Genomic DNA, 22,381 nt, shown 5'->3' with positions numbered 1-22,381 from the left:
AATACTTAAACCCAACATTTTTTTTGTTGACAAACACGTATTAAAACATTAAAAATAATTAATAATAATAATAAATAAAATAATAAAGCTGTCAAACTAGAACACTGCATAAAGCATAAAAATCAGTTTCCAAAGGTTCATCAACTTACAACATTAATCAACAATAATCACAGAGATTAACAGAAAGAGAGAGAAAAAGTGAGTGAGAGCACATTATCCACCAATAATCATTTTCTTTAATTTTCAGCTTAGTCCCATTATTAATCAGGGGTCGCCACAGCGAAATGAACCGCCAACTTATCCAGCATACCGTATGTTTTACGTAATGGATGCCCTTCCAATTTAGCCTTTTCAATTCACCTATACTGCATGTCTTTGGAGTGTGGTATAGACCGGAGCACTGACTCGAACCAGCGACCTTCTTACTGTGAGGCGATCGTGCTACACTGTGCCACCCATGTGTAAACACCATAAAACTATTGTGTATATTACTATGAGTTTAGTCAGATTCTGCATATATTCTAAATCACATCACATGGAAAATGTAGTCACAAAATCAGCTTAACATTTGATACAACTTTGACGGACTCTTATCACACATTAGCACGCTAACACCAAAGGTACAGAAATAATATTTGCTTTCAGTGGCTGTTTATAATTAAAGTCAATCTGTCAGTCAGTCTGACATTGCCTGTGGTGGATTATGTCTGATCAGATATGAAATGTAAAGAGACTGCACATTTGAGCAGCATTCATGGTGTGGTCATTAAATTCTGGATTCAGAGAGTAGCTGCTGCTGGGAGCAATCCTTATGCTCTATAGGTGTTTAATAAAGGAGTTTCAAAGCACTGAAGTATCCTCAAGGACTTGATTATGAAGATGACTTGACAGTGCAGAAGATTCTGGCTTCTGTAGTTGCAGTTGGATGTGTTTTGTTGGTGCAACAATAATAATAATGTTGCTGTTTCTTTCCTTGAATTGAATATTCACAAAGATAGTTGTGACAATGTTGCTGCTGATTTATAAGCAACAAAATGAAACACTTCAAATTCATTGCAATATTTATAATTTTTTTAGATCGCCATTATTTATATAAGCATGTTCAAAACAAAATCAGTTTAAAATATTGTTTTCCAGAAAATGGATTAATTCTAAATAAACTATTTCAAAACCATGATTTAACAAGTAGTTTATGTCTGCATTTAGATTGTTACATTTTTGAATTAAAGTTTTAAATTGAGTTTTTTAGATGTTACTATCAGTATGTTAGTTTTAGGATATCTGTTGGTGTGCTACAAAATAGTGACATAAAATGTGTTTAGAATATTTCTACGTTTTTTTTTCACATCCCCTCATACTTAGTTTTTTATCAAATCTCGACCAATCAAAAGCTCTCTAGTATCTGACATGCTCTGCCCCTTCAAGACATTTTTCATTTGATGTGCTTGAGCTCAATCACTCTCACTGCAGAGCTGTGATGATACAAAACACTACTGGCTATTTCTTTTAAAGGGAAAGAGCTACCTTATGTCCCACCGTGTTTTCATGTTTCAGTTGTGATCATGTCGAACATTGAATAATTTCTTCACGGAATAAATGAATAACTTCACGGAACCTTTTAAACGTTTTATTAAAATACAGTATACATAATTTGTACATGTGATTGTAAATTATAATTAAATTACTGCATAAAATATATACTAAATAGTTGTATATTTTATGTTTTCCTTCCTGTTGAAAACATATACAGTTGAAGTCAGAATTACTCTTTTTTAATTTCCCAAATGATGTTTAACAGAGCAAGCAAATTTTCACAGTATGTCTGATAATAGTTTTTTTTTCTTTTGAAAAAAGTCTTATTTGTTTTATTTCGGCTAGAATTAAGGCAGTTTTCAATTTTTTAAGGTCAAAATTATTAGCCCCTTAAAGCTATTTTTTTTTTATCGTCTACAGTTCAATTAAATTCACTTTTATTTGTATAGCGCATTTGCAATAAAGATTGTTTTAAAGCAGCTTCACATAGAAGATCATAGTAAATTGAAACAGTGTTGTTAAGTTTTCAGAGTTTAAGTTCAGTTCAGTTTAGCTCAGTTCAGTGTGGTTTAATAGTCACTACTGAGAGTCAAGATCTGCATTATGCAATTAATATTATATTAGCTTACAGTAAAGTTATCGGTGAACTTTTTTCTATGGTTGGGGCTTGTGACTACGTTTACATGGACATCAGTAATCTGATCATTTGCTTTAATCTGAATAAGACAATTTGAAGGTATATACATGAGTTGGATTTTTAAATTTTCCTTTCATGATCCCGTTTTACATGTTATAGCACATAGATCAATTAACGTCATTGCGTCTCCACTATATCCAACATTTCCTCCAGAGTTTCATGTACATTTGGATGTTTCATTTTTAATAATTTGATGCTGGTATGGAGTAAACACTGGGGAAGAGTGTTATTTTAATGGAATTTGAGAGTTCAACCCAAATGGAAAGAAAAAGCTTCTGCATTTAGCTATGCGGGTCGCTGGGGTCCTTTAAGGTAATCATGTTTACATGGTAGACTCTTGGAGTATTTCTTTTTTGATCTGTTTATTAAACTTTTACAGATATAACAAAGTAATCCCAGCTTGCATCATAAAGTCTGCATCCAGATACTTTTGGTGTAATGGTGTTCATGTAAACATACTCCGTGAAAGTGCCAGATGATGTCGCAAGCTGTCAAAGGTAGTGCATTTATCTGCCTTTAAGTTGAATCCATGTGCCCACAAATGTTTCATTAGGTTTGACTGATTTCCTGTCACACGCAACTTTCGTAAAGCATCTGCTTCACGTTGGTGTGTCACAATTCTTGCTTGTAAAATATAGCCTATATTGCCTTCTATAAATTCCTAAGCAACAGGAACAAATGGCTAATGATGATAGTGTCCATATCCCTCAAACTTCTTCAGAATTAAATGTTTAAAGATGGTGTGACGTAACGCTTACCTATGTGTGGCTTTGATGCACCTCTTGATGCTTATATCCTTGTCGCAGCGCCAGTTGCCCTGAAATTAGGCACTAAAATTCACATGCTGATTCGGTCCGGCGCATACCGGTTGCATATGTAGATACTCATGTTTATACACTGTATAAATATATACAGTAGTTTGTTACAGTGTATCATTCAGCACAGCACAAGATGTGCACTGTTAATTATAGAGACAATAAATAAATGATGAAATAAATTAAAGATGAATGAATAAAATAAAAAAATATACATAACCCATATTACCCATGTCTATTTGTAGTGCTTGTGTGGGTGATAAAGGCTCAGTCCCCAAACATTGATTTAAATAAATGAAATAATGGTTCCACTTCAGCTACACTTAAGAACAGAGTGACAGCCACAAATGCTTATCTACGGTCTCTCTGGCAATAGGATTGCAGTGTTGATAACTAATCTAGCTTCAGCTGCCACATTAAAATTAGATTTTAGCTGCATCAGTAAGATAACTTGTGAAAACACCCTTAAACAGCCACATTTGGTTATACACTGTTGGTTAATAAGATAAAGAGTGTGATCTAAATGACTAATACAGACATACTGCTAAAACACACCCTCTGAAGTAGCTAAAGCATTGACTAGGGGTGATTTTTATTTTTTATATTTTTCCAGAGGCAGAGTTGATTTTAAATCTAAATCGCAGACATGGGACAGACTTCTGTGTTTCCTCAGGCTGGACTCAGTGTGCTCTGTTTGGATTGTTTTGACGGCAGTTTTCTTCGCTTTTTTTCAGAGAATGTATTTGTGTCTCCTTGGTGATAAAAGTGAGCAGACTGAAGAAACTTTATTTAAATTTTTATTTTTTGTTTTATGAACTGCATGGACCTAGACTCAGCTTGTATAGCTTCTTTTGTTTGGACACAGAAAAAAACCCACAACAGTTCTACCTGCCGTGTTGTTGAGAAAGAGTAGTTCTGAACTGTTTGCTGCCTTCATTGCAGGTCCCTCCGCTGCAGACTGAGGGAAAGCTACTGAATGTTAACAATTGTCGGCCCCACTTTTTGAGCACAGATGTGAAAATGACATGTTCAATGTTCAACGCTTTGGAGCACAGATTTAAACTTGGTCTCATTTTACAGAAGACACTTGTCAGATTAAAGATTAACATTACAGGTTATGAAAATAATAAGACAATCAAATTATATTGTATTATATTAAATTTGTATTTTACAAAATATGTTGTATGCAAAAATGATCAGAAAATTTGAATGTGAGAAAATGATATTCCATACTTGAAGTTGATATCTCAAAAGGTGAGCTTAGAGTACGATTTTGTTTGGACGCAAGTACCACAAATTTTAACCAGATGACATTCAGTTTCCATTGGTTACCATCTAATAGCGGCCCTATTTCTGTGTATTTTTTGAGACATTAAAACACATTTATTTCATACTTTTTTTTAAATTTAGAAATAAAAAAGACACAAAATTAGCCTCTAAAACATTTTAAAACCTTTTTTAAGAAACCAGGATGTGTGTTTTTGGGATTGCATTACAAACTGAGTATTCTTAGTTTGTTCATAATATTTAATACATGTTCAGACCACATTTTCTAAAAATCTAGAACAGGTGAAATATTTTGAGATTTCTGTTTTTTTTATGATTTTTACATGGGAATTAATTTAAACTGATTGCTAACCTTTGGGTATCCTTGTCACAGATAAATAAATTACTGTTGAATATTAATATCTATGGGCGACACTACATTAGATTAGTCAGTACTGAAGCCAAATCTGGAGCTTATCTAGCAAAATAACTTATGATAACAGTCCAAAAACTAGTGCATCCAAAGTTATATGCCAGTTGCCACTGGCTTGCGGGGTTGAGGATCTGAAAAGCTACTCATCGATGAATTTGCTCTTCAGTGTTTGGACTCTCAGTAATGATTTCAAACCACACTGAACTGAGCTAAACTGAACTGAACTTAAACACTAAAAACTGAACTACCCTGATCCAGTTGCTATGACCATTTATGTGAAGCTGCTTTGACACAATCTACATTGTAAAAGCGCTATACAAATAAAGCTGAATTGAATTGAATATGTGAGGGAATAATATTAAATGCAAATTTAAAAAGAGGAAAAATTAAGAGAAGCCAAAAAAAAAAGTGTTTTTTTATTTTTTATTTTGTAGGTTATGTTATTATTATTATTATTTTTTTTTTTGCAAGTGTATTATTTTATTTTATTTTATTTATTTTTTTCGAACAGAAATATCATACATAAAAATTCTTTAACAATAATTAAAAATAATAACAATAAAACATTTCAGCATGGTTGATATGGAGCAGGATGAATCACAAGTCTATTACTTTTCCACCCCATTACTACACATCATTCATCTATTACTTCAACTTATTTCTTCTTTTACTTATATCTTCTTTTTACATGACACATATGAGCCTTGCATGAGACATATTTTATCCTTTTGGCATCTTTAACAGATTATATGTTTAATTCATTTGAACATTTACATTTCATAACATAGACCCAAAAAATACATAGTATTAAAATTTCATCATACCCTTCTCATTTTATCCTTTTTCAATCACCTCTATTCATCATTATATTCCTTTTATAATATATATTTATACAACTTTTTAATTGATTAATATCCTGACATTGTTTACGAATCTGTTCTAAACTTTTCCATAATTTCACACCACATAAAGACATACACAAACTTCTTAACATTGTCCCTGTTTTCAACCTCCTAAAATGTTGTTCTTCTCTCAGATTTTATCCCCCTTGTCTTTCTTCAAAAAACCTTTGTATGCATTTCAGTAATTTATTCCTAGCTTTAAACATAAATCGTGCTGTTATTAAATTTAACCAAATCATTGAACTTAAGTATCTACCCCACATTTTCTATCATTCCAATTCTTTTTTTCTGCATTGTACATGAGGATCATACATTATATTTATATGTATTCCCCTAAATTTCAACACAATAGCTCATATAGGGCAACATAAGTGTGTTAACTAATACATCGATTTATTTTCTAGGATAAATATTGAATTATACACTATTACTACAGTTTTTACTAATTTTGATATCACATTTTTTATTTGCGGTTTCCAACTAATTTTATCTTTCAATTTCTAAAAATGTTAGATGACTAAAATAGAATTCTAATAAATATGTCTATTTAACAAATCTGTTTTGTTTAAATGCACCAAAATATTTGGCCTATATTCACTGAGGAATAAATAAAAATATTCATTTTCAAAATGGTGTGTACTTAATTATGCTAAGCACTGTAGAAATTACAAAATTTAAGCTTTCAATTTGCATATAGTTTGTCGTGCATTGCTTTATGTTTAGACGACAATCGTTTGAAAATGCAAGCACAAATGGTCCCACAGGTTGTAGCATGATGATAAATGGTTTTCATTTTATTACCTTTCCTACATAACAAAAAAAAAAGTGGAAAAATGTGTATTTAGGAGTTTAAGACCTTTTCTACAATTTGTCATGATTTGATTAGGATTTATTTTTAATTTACTGTAGCAATAACGACTTTATTCATTGTGAAGAAGTTGTAACATAAATATATTACTGTTGTACAATATAGAATGTAGTGTACCTTTTAAATTAGTTACAATAATGATGGTTTGGTCATCAGCAATAAATAAATAAACAGATACATAATAGTATTGTAAAACAATATGCCAAAAAGAATCTTTAACAAGAAGGGATTGCACCATGTAGATCAAACATGCATTTAGATCAAAGCTCTGCCATAGAGCAAAGAGGTTTGACTTTTTTTTTGTACACTTTTATTGTAATTGTATCTCATGAAAAAAAAAAAAACAACATTCATTGACTTAATATTTCATAACAATGCTTTGGGGAATACAGTAGTTTGACTTCACCTTAAACCAACAAACCAGTCATGCTCTTCTGACATGCCCATCTGACAAAGTCATTTTTCTCAGTGGACATGCTTTCAAGTGGCACTCTGATTTAAAATGGCATTTGGGAAAGTGACCTTATGGTTTGACTTATGGTGTGAACCTGCAGGGCTCAAAGTTAGGACCGCTGTCTTTCTTAACAATAAAGTTTCTAACCTTCAGAAAATGTTAACTATTAACCTTGGTCAAATAAGTATTATTTGAGTTATTTAAACCCATGTTTAAAACCCAGATATATTTATTTATAGAAATAAATATGTTGGGGTATACAGTTGAAAAATTATTAGCTACCCTTTGAATTACTTTTTTCTTTTTAAATATTTCCCAAATGATGTTTAACAGAGCAAGGACACAGTATGTCTGATAATTTTTTTTTTTCTGGAGTAAGTCTTATTTGTTTTATTTTGGCTAGAATAAAAGTTTTGGCTAGTTTTTATTTTTATTTTTTCAAACCCCTTTTTAAGGTCAAAATTAATAGCCCCTTTAAGCTATATATATATATATATATATATATATATATATATATATATATATATATATATATATATATATATATATATATATATATATATATATATATATATATATTTTTTTTTTTTTTTTTTTTTCTTGATATTCTACATAACAAACCATCATTATACAATAACTTGCCTAATTACCATAACCTGCCTAGTAAACCTAATTAACCTTTAAAGCCTTTAAATGTCACTTTAAGCTGTATAGAAGTGTCTTGAAAAATATCTAGTCAAATGTTGTTTACTGTCATCATGGCAAAGATAAAATAAATCAGTTATTAGAAATGAGTTATTAAAACTATTATGTTTAGAAATGTGTTGAAAGAATCTTCTCTTCATCAAACAGAAATTAGGGAAAAAATAAATAATTATTTTATATTTTAAAAAAAATAATAATTTAGGGGGGCTAATAATTTTGACTTTAATTGTATTACAAATCAGTGTTTTTAATTATGCCTTTAGCAGCTGATTACATCATATCTAGATTTTAAAATCACATTCCAAAACATTAATATTTGCAATTTATAGAAAATGTAAAACACTGATTTATTAGATTTATTGTTTCTATTAATCCCCACTTATATAATACATTACCTAACAGGGCTTGCATTCTATTACCAACTATGATTTTCATCATGTCATTTATAATCAGTAAAACCAGTCAATACACATCCATAGTGCTACATCTATGTATACTTGAGACATTGTGTCAAAGAAGTGTGATGCTGCACACTGGTGGTGATTGAGGAGATTCCCACTCCCTTGCAAATCTGTAATGGTACTGTACCATTAAAGTACCGTAAAGTACTGTATAAATGGAATGAACTATAATTGTTGTTGTTGTTGTTGTTGTTGTGATTATTATTATAATTATTATTGTTACTATTATCTTCATTATTATTACATAGATGCGAATAGCAAAAAAGAAAATTAGTGCAGTGCCGTGTTAGGTGAAACAAATCCAACATTAACTTATGTATAATACAGAATAATCTTCTTATTACAGCTGAATCTTGTTGTCTCTACTTTAACATAACATGTCCCTTTAATTTGTCTCTATTCTAAAATATGACCCTATAATAATTTTACTTAAGTAGTGAAAATGTGTCTAAATGTTAAAATTGGTGGTGTAAAGAATACTTGAAAATCATACTCCAGTAAAACAATTAATTGCCAAGAAATGTAATGCAAGTAGATAAAGTGTCTGTTCTAAATACTACTGAATTTTATAATATGAATTTTATTATTTTATGTAATTCATTACTTTACTCCACTGGCTAAACTCACTTGGTGTTTGAATCATGGGTTCAGTCCCTGAGAACATGTGTATTGATAAAAAAAATCTTTAATGAACTGTGAATCGTTTTCAAAAACTAGTCAAACTTGGGTACGGGACTGTCTATAAATCTACACACTACATTGTGTACAAGCAGCAACCTCTCACTCTCCCTCATGAAGCCAATACGGAAGTAGCTGAAACTGCAATTCATCGATTCGCCTTTGGGGGCTGGCTCCAGGAACTTATCCCTTGGTAGGTGCCAAAATGGCGCCGGTTGGCCACGCCTACTTGTAGCTTCATTTGCCAGCTTCAGAAACCTATGGGTGATGTCACGGATACTACATCTATATCTTATACAGTCTATGATTGCATACGCTTATGGCAGCCATAATTTCAACTGTGTATCCACTAGAGGGCACTAAACTTTAAATGTAACTATAGATCATAATAAGCTTTTTGCACAAACAACAGATTCAGTCATTTTTTAGATGAGGAAACTCTCCTCACATTAGCTCTGAACTGAATCAGTGTTAAACTGACTCAGTCGTCACAGTTAATGAGCAATATTATCAGTGCTGATATGATGCTCATATGCAGTTATTCTCACAGTTCATTATTTATTTACAGTCAACACACTAATTCCCCTTACACTCTAGTAAACTCTTTTACACATTATCTGTTTGTGTATGGTGCAAAATATGGCTGTGGTAAGTGTAGTGCTTCTATTTTAAGGGGTCTCCGCCGCTTCATAAGACAGCTGTGTCGAGTTCATGCCTGACAATTGGAACCCCAACATGATGCAATCTCAGCCACATTCTGCATCTGCTGTTCCCTCGCTTTCTTTTTCATTTACCGCACTTACAGATGTCTCTTCCATCTTTATTTCTCATTCCCATCATCCCCTCTGCTTCCGCGTTCATTTTTCATCGTTCTCAGTCTACTTTTTTTGTGTGTGTTCCTGCTGGGATATTGAAATCAGTGCATTCCAGGAGCTTCCTGTCTCGGTGAATATGTCAATGCATGCTCATCTCTGCTGGTTTTGTAGGCTGTCGTTTTCTCTGCAGGTGAACACGTTGCACCTGCAGAACACAAATGCATTTCCAGTGTTCAGCTGTTGAATCATGAAGGGAAGCTCTATATCGGGCTCTGAGAAGGACACACTCACACAGTCCCCAATGTGTGGGCATGATGTCAAACTGTGCTTCCAAAAAACAATCTTTCTCTTCAAGAGGAAACTGTTTATTTGTGTTGTTTTGCATTTCGGGAAGATTATGCAAGACAAGTAAGCAATTATTTCACATGTTTAGCAAAATTCACTCTAGCCTTTGAGCAATTTACTTGAGACACTGCAGTGGTTACAACATAATGTCACAATCTGCCGTGTCTTGTAAAATGAAGATCAGTTTCCTGCAGTTCACGTCTTAAGATTTAATGTTTGTTCCTATAATTTAGAACATGGGGAGTGTGAGGCACAAAATAACGCAGGGTAAAATGCAACGTGTTAGGGTGCTTTTACACTAGCATTTTTAGTCCGCACCCATGATCGTTTGACGTCAGAGTACGGTACGTTTAGCTTGTGTAAGCATGTCTTTTGATCTCTGGTGCACATCCCTAAACTGTAGCGAGTTCGCTTAAAAGAGATGGTCTGGGGTACGGTTCACGCAAACTCTGGTCCGGTTCACTTTTAGTATGAGTGCTATCGTGTCAAATAAAGGAAGTGAACCACCAACTATACAATATGAAATCATTTCCATATGGCTCATGAAAACTAGCCAGGGCAATCATAGTTATAATGTCTGCTTGCAAAAATGACTTCTGCAGACATATGTTTTGAACGTTTAGAATTTTTAATTTTTTTTGCGGCAGATAGACGCGAGTCTCTTTCTGTATGTCCAAAACCAAAAGATTCAGTAAAAGCAGAACGACCACGATGTGCATACGTCTTTCCATTTTAGCACTTTGCTTTTGTGTCCGTCACCTAGCAACTGCTGTACCCACAACAGCAGCTCGATGACGTAAGCGTATCGGGGTTCAGAAGGAAAAAAGTCAGTGTGAACACAAACCAACCGAGAAAGCAATTGAACGCAAATGAACAAAATAATTTTTGAATTTTGAGTGTAATGTTGGGAACGTTTTAAATCCAAATTTGTTTATCCAGAAAATAAATAAACATACTGTGCTATGTAGAATGAACAAATTGAGTACTGAGGAAATAAACAATTTAAAGTGAACTGAATTTAAATTAATTGAATGGAATCTGCCTTTTTAAGCATGTGTTACAGGTAACCCTGTCTGTTACAACTTGCCCCGCAGATGGGTTATATAGTAACATTTTTACTCCTGACATTTTTGAGAATACTGCACCGAAACCATAGGCCTGGCAGTCATACTTTCAGTGCTCATTTGTAGGAGAGGCTTGTGTGTTGTTGGTAAAAAAAATATGGTTTATTAAACCCCATTACTTTGTTCTTTATTTGGCCAAAACCAAACAGTGTTACTTTGTGCCCCGCTCTCCCCCAGACTGTGGCATTGATTTTTCTATTGGTCACAAATCTTGTTGGGATTCAAACTTAATGGATCACCAAACATGAGCCTTTGTGGATAAAAAATAATAAAATTTTAATAAATAAAAATATATTTAGGTAGTGGAAGCTCAATATATTTGAATTAAATATAATATCTTCAGTTTGTAATGTATTACACAGTTCTTTGTAGCTGCATAAACATGTGGAAAACAATCTTGCAAATACAGTTCTTGCATACTTAAGATATGTTTGGCAAACTTAAGGATGTAGTTTGGACCAGCTGAATTGACCTAATGTTCCACAGAATGACAAAAGTCAAGTTGTGAATGAAAATTAGAGCATATGAGCATTTAAAAACCTACTAAAGATGTATGACCAAAACCACAGCCATTTTTAAATAACAGCTTTTGAAATGTTGATGAATTTTATTGTATGGTGTGTCTGTGTGTGCTTTCAAAAGAATATAATGAAATGTGGTCATTTTTGTGTTTCAGGTCATCCTTGACATGCCCGCATTGCCTTAAACAGAGCAACACTTTTGACCCTTTCCTGTGTATTTCCCTTCCAATCCCGCTGCGACAGACCAGGTATGTTACTGTGTCTTCTGAGTTTTTATTAATCGATGTCACATACCATTGCAAAATACCAAAATATGACGAATGACCTAGTAAACAGAACATTCTTCAATTTCCTTAAATCTCAAAAACCAGCAGTCAGCAAAATCTCCCCTGTGAGACTGTCAACCTGTCAGACAGAGCAATAATAGAATATGGGAAATTTATGGAGAGAACAATGGCACATCATGAAGACTCATACCAGTAATACTTTTCAAAACACTGAGATTGCCCAGCATGCTCGTCTCTGAATCATTATTCTCCAAATTTCCAATTCATCAGAGTGGAAAGGGAATATCAAGAAGCCTTAAAAGCTTAGGGGGTGAATTGGGAAGTCATCAATAAATGTCTGTGAGAGTTAAAACCTATGATGTTCATTGTTAATATTTATAATATGTTACTGTTGCTGTTTAGAGCAGTGCCATCTGAGCATTCTCTCCCAATAGAAAGATCAAATACAAAGAATTACCAGATCCTTTTCTTTCAGTGATAAATAATGTGTGATTACGTGCGTACATATTATATACTTAAAAGATATGATTATCATGTTTTATACACAATACTGTATATCTGTACATAACTGTAATCTGTATATTTTTTCAATACTTTTTTTTGGAAATATTTTGTTCAAGCAATACTGTTGTGATGTATGCTTACAGTACAATTGTATTTTACAAATATACTTCACAATTTAATTTGTAAAATCTTGACAGGTTAACAGTTTGACCATTTTTGCAAATTATATTTGCTAAAGTTCGCTGGAATTGTTTTATTTATTTATTTATTTTCACTGCAGATGTGGACATTATGGCTCAAATGACTTAAACTTCTGATTTATACTTCTGCATCAAGCACATGTGCATGTTCTGACGCTGAACTGTATAACAATAATTTATATTTTTACAGTACTTTGACGGTTGGGTTTAGGGTTGGGGTAGATGGTAAAAAATCAATCTAGGATCACCACTGCGGAATGAACCGCCAACTTATCCAGCATATGTTCTACGCAGCGGATGCCTTTCCAGCTGCAACCTATCATTGGGAGACATGCATACACACAATTTCCCACACATACACTATGAACAATTTAGCTTACCAAATTCTCCTATAGCGCATGTCTTTGGACTTTTTTGGAAACCGGAGCACCCGGAGGAAGCCCACGCCAACACAGGGAGAACATGCAAACTCCACACTGAAATGCCAACTGACCAGGCCTGGCCTTTAACCAGAGACTTTCTTGCTGTAATGTGATTGTGCTGACCACTGCACCACCGTGCTGCCGGGTAATTTAAAAGATGACATAAATACTACTTGCTACAACTAATGTTTTTACGTTACTGTGACGGTTAGGTTTAGATTTGGGATGGGGGTAGACGTTAATACAATACAATTAATGGGAGCCCTAAGAAATAATATAAATCATATTCATTAACTTCTGGCCGCAAGCATATTTGATCTAGTAACAACCCGCACCCTGCATGTGGTCACATAGCCCTCGCCATGGCTGAAGCCGACACTGATGTGCACCTCTCAAAAAATTGCACAAGCTCTGTGATTGATCGGCTTAGGTAGCTGTGACAAGCGTGGGCGGTGCTGAGAGCCACACGCCTGTTGGAGTGAGTGTTGGAGCAAGTGTTTACAAGTGTCGAGTCCCGTGAAGGAGCTCTAGATGGAAACATTTATTTTGTGTTTACCTTAAGATTAATGTTGTTGCACCTCCACCGGTTACTGCTAGTCCCGCCTCTGAATGAATGAGTTTTAGCTACTTGTACATTAAAGTAGTGTTTAGAAAAAACAAAACACCAACGAAGAAACTCGACGCAGATTAAAATAAACACCTTCTGCCAGCTAGTGAAGTGTTATTGCAGAGCAGAAGTATAAATGCACGACAATGTGCAAGGAAGACGCCGTGGGTCACGCCAATCACTCGACGCAGAAGTATAAATCAGATGGACGTTTAGATCAGTCTCTCTGCTGCATAATTGATTTAATTTAATTTGATTTGGTTTTATTTGTTTTGAACAAAAATATCATACATAAAATATCTTTAACAAAAATTACATTTCAACATGGTCGAAAATGAATGAAACACACAAGGATGAAACACAGTTATTATTATATTATTTTCCCACCCCATTACCACATGCATATTTCGCCTATTACAGTACTTAATGTATTTCTTCTCTTTTTACATGAGACATATTTTATCCTTTTGGCATCTTTGACATATTAAATATTTAATTCCATTTGTACATTTACGTTTTATAACGTAGACCCAAAAACATACATAATAATGCAAATAGCCATTAACTGAAATTTCATCATATCTTTCTCATTTTATCCTTTTTCAATAACTTTCATCATTACATTCCTTTAATAATATATATTTTACAACTATTTAAATTGATTAATATCCTTGCATTGTTTGAGAATATGCTCTAGACTGTTCCATAATTTCACATCACATACAAACATACACAATCTTTTTAAAGTTGTCCTTTTTTACAACTTCCTAATATTTTGTTCTTCTAACTGAAAGCCACATGTGACATGATAAACCCAACAAAGGCACTCAGTTACACAAATTAAAGAATCACAGCTTTTTTTATTCACAATCTCATTTTAATTTAAATTAATTTTAGACCCTGTACATTTCTGGATTACTTTAATTCAACTGTCTTTAAACAACAGATAGTGACAATCTGGTTTGTTTGATTACAGGATAGCTTCCTTTCATTTCATTTCCTTTCCTTTCCATGTCCTTTTCCATTTCCTCTTAATTTTCATTTCCTTTTCCTTTCAAAACCACTGATTAGAAAGCAATATCTTGTACATTTAATGAGACCACAATAGTTTTGTTTGAGGTGGTGTTAGAATTTCTTTGTCTTTGCAGAAAGTAACACATTTACTTAAACACTTCTTGATAGAGAATAATCTTAGTTTGATAGTCAGACAACATATATAAAGCCCTGGCCTGTGCGTGCCACCAGAGATAAAATCTAAGGCTTCAGTTATCTTCTCACTGGTCCACTTGAGTGAGAGTGTGGTTTTGTGTAACTGAGTGCTTTTGTTGGGTTCAGTATTTCACATACGGCTTTCAATAATGCAGCAGAGAGAAGCATCTAAAAGTCCACCTAAGTCTTTAGAGCCATAATGTCCGCATCTGTGCTGAAAAACACAGCTGAACTGAGACCAGCAGCTGCTGTGCAACTGGCTCATATTGGGGCTGCTTTCAGCCAAACAAATACAGCGGAAAGCAGATCAGCTCTTGACTGTAATATGCACTCTCGTATATATGGAGGAGTTTTAGACCTTTACATTAACTTTCACAACACGAGTACAAACACACAGATATATGTACACTTACTGTAGCCAAATTGACTTGTTATTCACTCTCTCACACTGTTTTAGGGGCAGTTTTGAAAATGTAAAGCAATAAGACACAAATGATTGTTACAGTCCCTTTAACCATGGTTCAATAGTTTGCTTAAAAACATCACACTCCTGTTCCAAACATGTTTGAGTTTTTTTTTTCTGTTGAACACAATAGAATAATCTTTGAGCAATATTGAAAACTGCTAGACATTGACTTCCCTGTAAAAGTCATTCAGTCATTCAGCATTAAAACTATCTTGTTTTGTGTTCAAGAGAAAAAGAAACTCATAAAGTTTTGGAACCTTTTGAGTTAAAAAAGACCAAAAGAACAAAGGTAAAACTACAAGCAGTGTCAAATCTGTAATACTTTCTTCCTTCTGTGGCACATAAAAAAATCAAACAAACGAATGATTCTTATGTTATGTCGTGCAAAAGGGAATTCATAGTTATTTGGAATGACATGAGGATGAATAGAAATCTCTTCTAATTAAATTGTAAATCTTACATAGAGTTCAGATGCAAAAACCCTCTAAATCCATCAAACCTCTATTTTTTTGTAAGTGAGCATTTTCTACCAGGCTCCTCTAATTAGGTTCAGAAGTTTCATTTTATAGGTAATGATGGGTTTATTAGCTGGTAAATAAAGTACCTTTTTTTTTTCAAAAATGTCATTTTTGACAATTCTTCTGTATGTAAGAAGGAAGATTTTCTAAGAGCAGTTTTGCAAAAAACTTTAAATCCACCTATTGAGACAAGACAGTGTAAAGAGTTGAAAATCACTTAGGATGCAATTATATATATATATAGTTCATTTCGCTGTCGTAACCCCTGATAAACCAGAGGAAAAGCAGAAGGAAAATGAATTAATGAAATCTGTCAAGTAAATGCAATAAACAATAACATTAAAACTGAAATTAATAAAATCTTAATAATCTGTTGTCATTTCTGATAAGATTTAGATTTAATGTAAGTAGAGCAATGTAAACATTGTAAACTAAGCTTGGTAAATTCAAATAATGTAGTGTAAAACATGAGTATTGTAGTTATGAAACATCAATATCTGTGCATTGTCCATTGATATAAAAAGCTTATCAGACGTATAGGTAATATGAAGTAATATAAATAATGTATATTTTTATACATTATATTAATCTTCAAAAAATTAGCTTACATTAGCAAATGTAAATGTAACACAAGGTGAGCCTACTGGGCAAAAAGAGGATGCCTCTCAGAAAATTTCAGATGCTGTCATTCATTTTTTAAGTTATTGGTCTCTTGTTTATCTCGTTTATAAAAACGACATCTTAACTCTGTCTTTTGTGAAACGCAGTTGCCGTTTAATGTATAGTAAATCGGACTGATTTAAAGTAGCGTTGCTGCGAAAAAAAAAATCATTATAAATGCATGCTGCACTTCTGACAGTACGTTGTATTTTCTTTTTCTTATAATGAGTTTTGAGGTAAGGGACATTTTCATTTGCCTTTCACTGACAGTCAGTCAGGCTCATCCAGTTCATCAAACTCCATCTTTTAAAATCGAAATCGAAAGCGGAATAAAAATCTCCTAAAAAAAAAAGCCGGCGTATAGGCTTGCTGCTACATTGAACACATATGATTCCATTCGCGCCATCTGATTAGTTAGCGGTTTTGCTGTCAAAGGCAAGTGGCATTTAATGGCTTTTGTCAACAAACTGTTATTTCTGAATGCGCTGACGCTGGGATTTGGATGATTAGAAGCAAATCTATTTGTTGAGGGTGTACTATGTGCACACACACACACACACACACACACACACGCACGCACGCACGCACGCACGCACGCACGCACGCACGCACACACACACACACACACACACACACACACACATACTGTATATATATATATATATATATATATATATATATATATATATATATATATATACACAGTTGAAGTCAGAGTTAGATTAGATTAGCCCCCCTAAATTATTTGCAACCCTGTTTATTTTTTCCCCAATTTCTGTTTAATGGAGAGAAGACTTCTTCAACAAATTTCTAAGCATAATAGTTTTATTTAACTCATTTCTAATAACTGATTTATTTTATCTTTGCCATGATGACAGTAAATATTATTTGACTAGTTATTTTTTATCACACTTCTATACAGCTTAATTAACTAGGTTAATTAGGTTAACTATGCAGGCTATGGTAATTAGGCGAGTTATTGTATAATGATGGTTTGTTCTGTGGATTATTGAAAAAAAATGCTTAAAGCGGCTAATAATTCTCCTTAAAATGGTTTTAAACAATTCAAAACTGCTTTTATTCCAGCCAAAATAAAACAAGTAAGACTTTCTCCAGAAGAAAAAAAAATATTATCAGACTGTGCAAATGTCCTTGCTTTGCCTAACATCATTTGGAAAATATTTTAAAAAAGAAAAAAAAAATCAAAGGGGGGGCTAATATTTCTGACTTCAACTGTATGTAACGATTTGTAAACAGTACACAGAAATAATGATTGAAACAGTACCTCTGTACAGCAGGGGACACATTTTTATTTTTATTTATTTTTATTTATTTTTTTGTAAACTGTGATGGTATAGTGTGGTGCAGCATCTACTGTTGACAGAACTGCTTGGAGACAATAAAAAAAAAATATCATTAACTTTTCATTTGCTTCTTACTCATTAAATAAAAAGATTATCTGACAATTTGCTCACTTGATGAGTGTTCATTTTAGACCCTGGGCGCAACATTCCAGTGTATTGATGCACAGTATTTTCCTGAGTAATGTATCACATAAAGCAGTTCCACATGGTTTAAACACCTCTGTCTTTGTACACTTGCATAGCAAACTGAAACACCAATACTCAAACAAATTTCTGCAGATGTATGCATTCTGAAATCTTAAATTAGTGTAACAACTAAATAGAACTATAAACTGGCCTCATGACTTAAAAATTTTTTTACTAAATATGCATGTTGTTTAGGGCCCTGAATGTGACTCTGGTGTTCAGCACAGAAGGTCAGCGGTTTCTGAGAATAGGGCTGGCTGTGCCTCTCTTTGGGTCTATTTCAACACTCAGGGCCATGGTAGCAGAGGAGGGCAAGCTCTCTCCAGACCAGGTGAGGACACTGTCTGTCATATCTGCTGATGTTTTGACTCTCCCTCCTCTTGTGTTTTTGTATTCCTGAACTACACTGTGTGCAATACACACTTGAGCCATTTGTTCCTAATAAAATGCTGTATTGTACTTCAGACATGCAGAAACTTATGTAGTATGTAGGAAGAGTTATCCTAGCAAATATTTATTAGGCTTATGAAGAGTAAAACTAAAAAGGTATGAAATTGTCCATTAATCTTCCTAAACACTTCTTTCTCCTGGTTAATGTAAACTTAATGTCATACTTTATTTTGATGGTCCGATTGTTGAATTTAAGTTACATTGCATCTACATGCCAACTAATTCTCATTAGATTATAAGTAGACTGTTGGGTTAGGGTTGGGTTAAGGGTTAGGGTTAGTGTAAGATGACATGTAATTTCCTATAGTCAGTTAAATGACTGTTTAAGGAGCATATCGACAGATGTTAAGCAGACCGTCTACTAATATTCAAATGGACCATCAAAATAAAGTGTTACCAAACTAAGTTCATTCTGGTACACAATTAATGATTTTACTATTTTTAAATGGCAGGTCATCAAAAATGTCAATGCTCATATTTTATTACTACTATTGCATTATTATTCTTATTTTAAAGGCACTGCAGAGTGCATTGATTCAGAGATGTTTTCATAGTTGAAGCTTAAACATACATAAAAACACAGGCACAAAATTGTTTTAACCTCAGTGTAAACAAAAAAAGTTTTATCAATTTTATTATATTTTCTTTCATTCAAGAGAAATCTCAGAAATAGCTTAGTGATATGACTGGACACATTTTTTAATCTGTGCATCCTGCACTTTGCGATCTAAATGGATGAGACACATGACTGATTGTTTCAACGAATTGCTCCTTTACTCTTACAGGAGACTCATTTTCTATCAAAGGATAAAAGGGACAGTTTTAAAGAGTTAGAAAGTAATATGTGTGAGATATTTTGAGCTTATATTTACATACACTATAGGGACATCAGAGACTTATTTTTACTTCTTGTAAAAAGGGGCATAATAGGTCACCTTTAATGTTTTTTTTATTTTTGTGTATTACTCAACAAATAAAATAACAATCATACCACATCCACAATACCAAAATTCTAAAAAATCTTAAAGTCATGTTGTTTTTGTTTATCCACCTCACTACTAAAACTATTCCCCTTGTGATTTGTGATCAGATATTACATTATGAATAAAATGAGGGCATCACTTTGTTGACTTTGTTAACCCTTTAGCTGCCCCATCCAAAGAAAATAAAAAAATAAAAAAATTGGACTTAATTTCTTAATTGCTGATGTCACTAGTTAAAACACACTAGTTAAAGCATTTTTTTCAACACATCCCATGATTTCTAAAATATATAATATAATCGGTTTATGGTAAAATTACCATAATTAATACATATACTATGAAAATCTAAAAATAGGAAGTGTAAGACCAATTGATGTAAAAAAAAAATCTAAATAAAATATTTTTAAATACTAAATCATCTTTATTTCTTAATGCCATAAACTATTTTAGATTCTCATTTAAAAAAAAAAAATTACAGTAAAGCCAAAATCAATTATAGGGAAACAGGATTATGTCTGCTTGATTTTTTTTGTAAATAAACAATGCTGCGTAGCTTAAACCATTATTTTAAACTGTCATTCTCTGTAACACTTTAGTTTAGGTCACAATTCATGGTTTTACAAACCATAACACTACTAGCTTAATGAACTACTAATTAGCTGCTTATTAATAGTTAGTAAGGTTAAAGTTATGTTTAGGTTTTGGGTAGGATTAGGGATGTAGAATAAGATCATACTTTATAACTGAACGGTTAATATCCTAATAATAGGAAGGTAATAAGCCACTAGTTAATAGCATGACTTGTGACCTTAACTAAAGTGTTACCTCATTCTTTAAAAGTGAAAATATGGTCAACTATTTGGTAGAGCAGGCAGTTAAAGGGTTAACACTCATTGAAACTAAATCTTTATTAGCAGTATTTAGATTATTAGCAATAATAGCCATCGACACTGCTCCACCAATGATCATTTACCTGACAATGAGAAACAAGTACAAATCAGTTTACAGTAACCCTAATCCCAAACTTACAATATACCAAAGTTCTATATGAATCAGATGGCATCCAGTTGTAATGCATCTTGTAATCAACAATATAAAGTGTAACCAATAAGTATTTAGTTTTAATGTAGACCTTATTTTGTAAGCTCTTATATGTTCATCTTTAAACATACAGCTGCGTCAGTTACTGTGGCGTGGCTTCCAGACAATTATGTCCGTTTCAAAACCTCCCCAAAAATGTTTGAGGGCAGAAACATCAGCATAGCACAGCAGGCAACACTCGTATTATATGGACTTATAATCCACAGGTACATGTAGAAATTACCTTGAATGTTTTTATTAAGCATGTAACACTGATGTTCTACGGTAGATGGTTTCTCCCCCTTGTGGTGGAAGGTGATACTGTGACGTATGTGTGAGAATGAGTATGGCTTGATTTTGAATTGCAAAGTCATAATAATTGTACTGTTACCTCAATAAATACTACAGAAAGTGTGCAGTGTTCAACCCAATTGAGAGGTATAATGTGTTCTACTATTTTTAATGTATACAGTTTGTAATTTATTCTACCCTATTTAATGCCTACACATGCCTGTGTGTGTGTGTGTTGGAGAACAAGACAGAGGTGTGAAAGATTGTTAGACTTTGAGTGAAACAGAAAAAAGCAAACAAGCAATAGTAACTGACCTACCGCTGAGTCTAAGCAGTTTGTCGTGCTGAGCATTTGAGTTGAAATTCTTTTATCTGTTAGCTGTGATGTGACAACAGCTTCTGGAAAACCACTGGAGGCAACCTGAAGTCTTTGTTTACAAGGACGCAAGTTGTTATTTATTAGAATCATTTGCGGCATAGTGTGCAAGGCTGTTTAACTCTCAGATCATCGTTTCTCTTTCTCTCTTAGGTAATTTTGACAGAGATGAACTCGGGTGGGTTCCAGCGCTCTTTCTCTGATGAAGATGACATGACCAGTATATCAGAGAGTGATGTCATCTACGCCTTCCAGGTTCCCCCTCACTTCACCAGAGGAGGTTCCATGCGGTTCTCAGGTAAGCATAGTCATACACACACAACATGGGCCGATATAAGATTCTGACAGTATGATAACCTTGGATAAAAATATCACAGTGTTGTGGTTACTGCTCTAAAATGTATTCTTTTTAAATGTCTAGGTGAAAATTAAAAACTTTTTTCCCTTTTGAACACAATATATTTTATTTTGAGAAACATTTATAATGTTTTGGAACAGTAAACATGTCAGGCTAAACAATTCAAATGAATCGTTAACTTTTGCTGTCTTTATTAGTTTAAAATAGTTTTCTTTGCAATTTAAAACAGCGTCTTCGGATATCTTTTCTGCTGAAGATACTATTGTCCTAAAAAAAAAAAAAAAAAAAAACGTAAATAAAAAAATCTTACACATACCTTAGGAACGGTATAGCAGAAGATTTTGGCGGTTTTAAAACCTTGACTATTCCAAACCGCAGTATACCTTGACATCGGTTATTGTCCCATGCCTAATACACTCTATAAGTAATTTAAGCTGCTGCAGGAGCTAAGAGAAAGCACTCTTCATTTGCATAAAGTTGAAGGACTTTAAACTTTGTCACATCACTCGACATGCCCACATTTGGTCGCCAATAGTTGCTCTCACTTGTGTAGCTGGAGGTTGCTCTCAGTTTAAATGAACAATCTCTTCACTTTGTCAATGTGTGTTGCTTGTAGTGTTAGCTACTGTAGCTTACGAACAAACCACTTGCCTTGCCTGTAAAATCTACTGACATGTATTTTGTCTTTATTTAAGAATGTGCATATCAGAACTGAGGCGGCGCAGTGGCACAGTGGATAGTGATGTCGACTCACAGCAAGAAAGTTGCTGGTTCGAGCCTTGGCTGGGTCACTTGGCATTTTT

At 33.4% G+C, this 22,381-nt stretch overlaps 1 protein-coding gene across 5 annotated transcripts in view; it reads left to right on the top strand.

The window, feature by feature from the left end:
• Nucleotides 1–22,381, top strand: part of usp43a (ubiquitin specific peptidase 43a) — a 238,101-nt gene that overhangs the window by 119,509 nt on the left and 96,211 nt on the right. For all 5 annotated transcript variants that reach the window (XR_012407383.1, XR_012407384.1, XM_073953089.1 and 2 more), the window contains 3 exon segments: nucleotides 11,773–11,865; nucleotides 18,236–18,371; nucleotides 21,374–21,518. Coding sequence is in view for 3 of the 5 variants with exons in the window: in XM_073953089.1 (XP_073809190.1) it covers nucleotides 11,773–11,865; nucleotides 18,236–18,371; nucleotides 21,374–21,518 (374 nt within the window). In the remaining 2 variants the exon portion in view is untranslated.

Source organism: Danio rerio, chromosome 6 (genome assembly GCF_049306965.1).
Source record: "Danio rerio strain Tuebingen ecotype United States chromosome 6, GRCz12tu, whole genome shotgun sequence".
Taxonomy (NCBI): domain Eukaryota; kingdom Metazoa; phylum Chordata; class Actinopteri; order Cypriniformes; family Danionidae; genus Danio; species Danio rerio.
The sequence above is the reverse complement of the archived record's forward strand: the minus strand, read 5'-3'. Positions and strand labels throughout refer to the sequence as shown.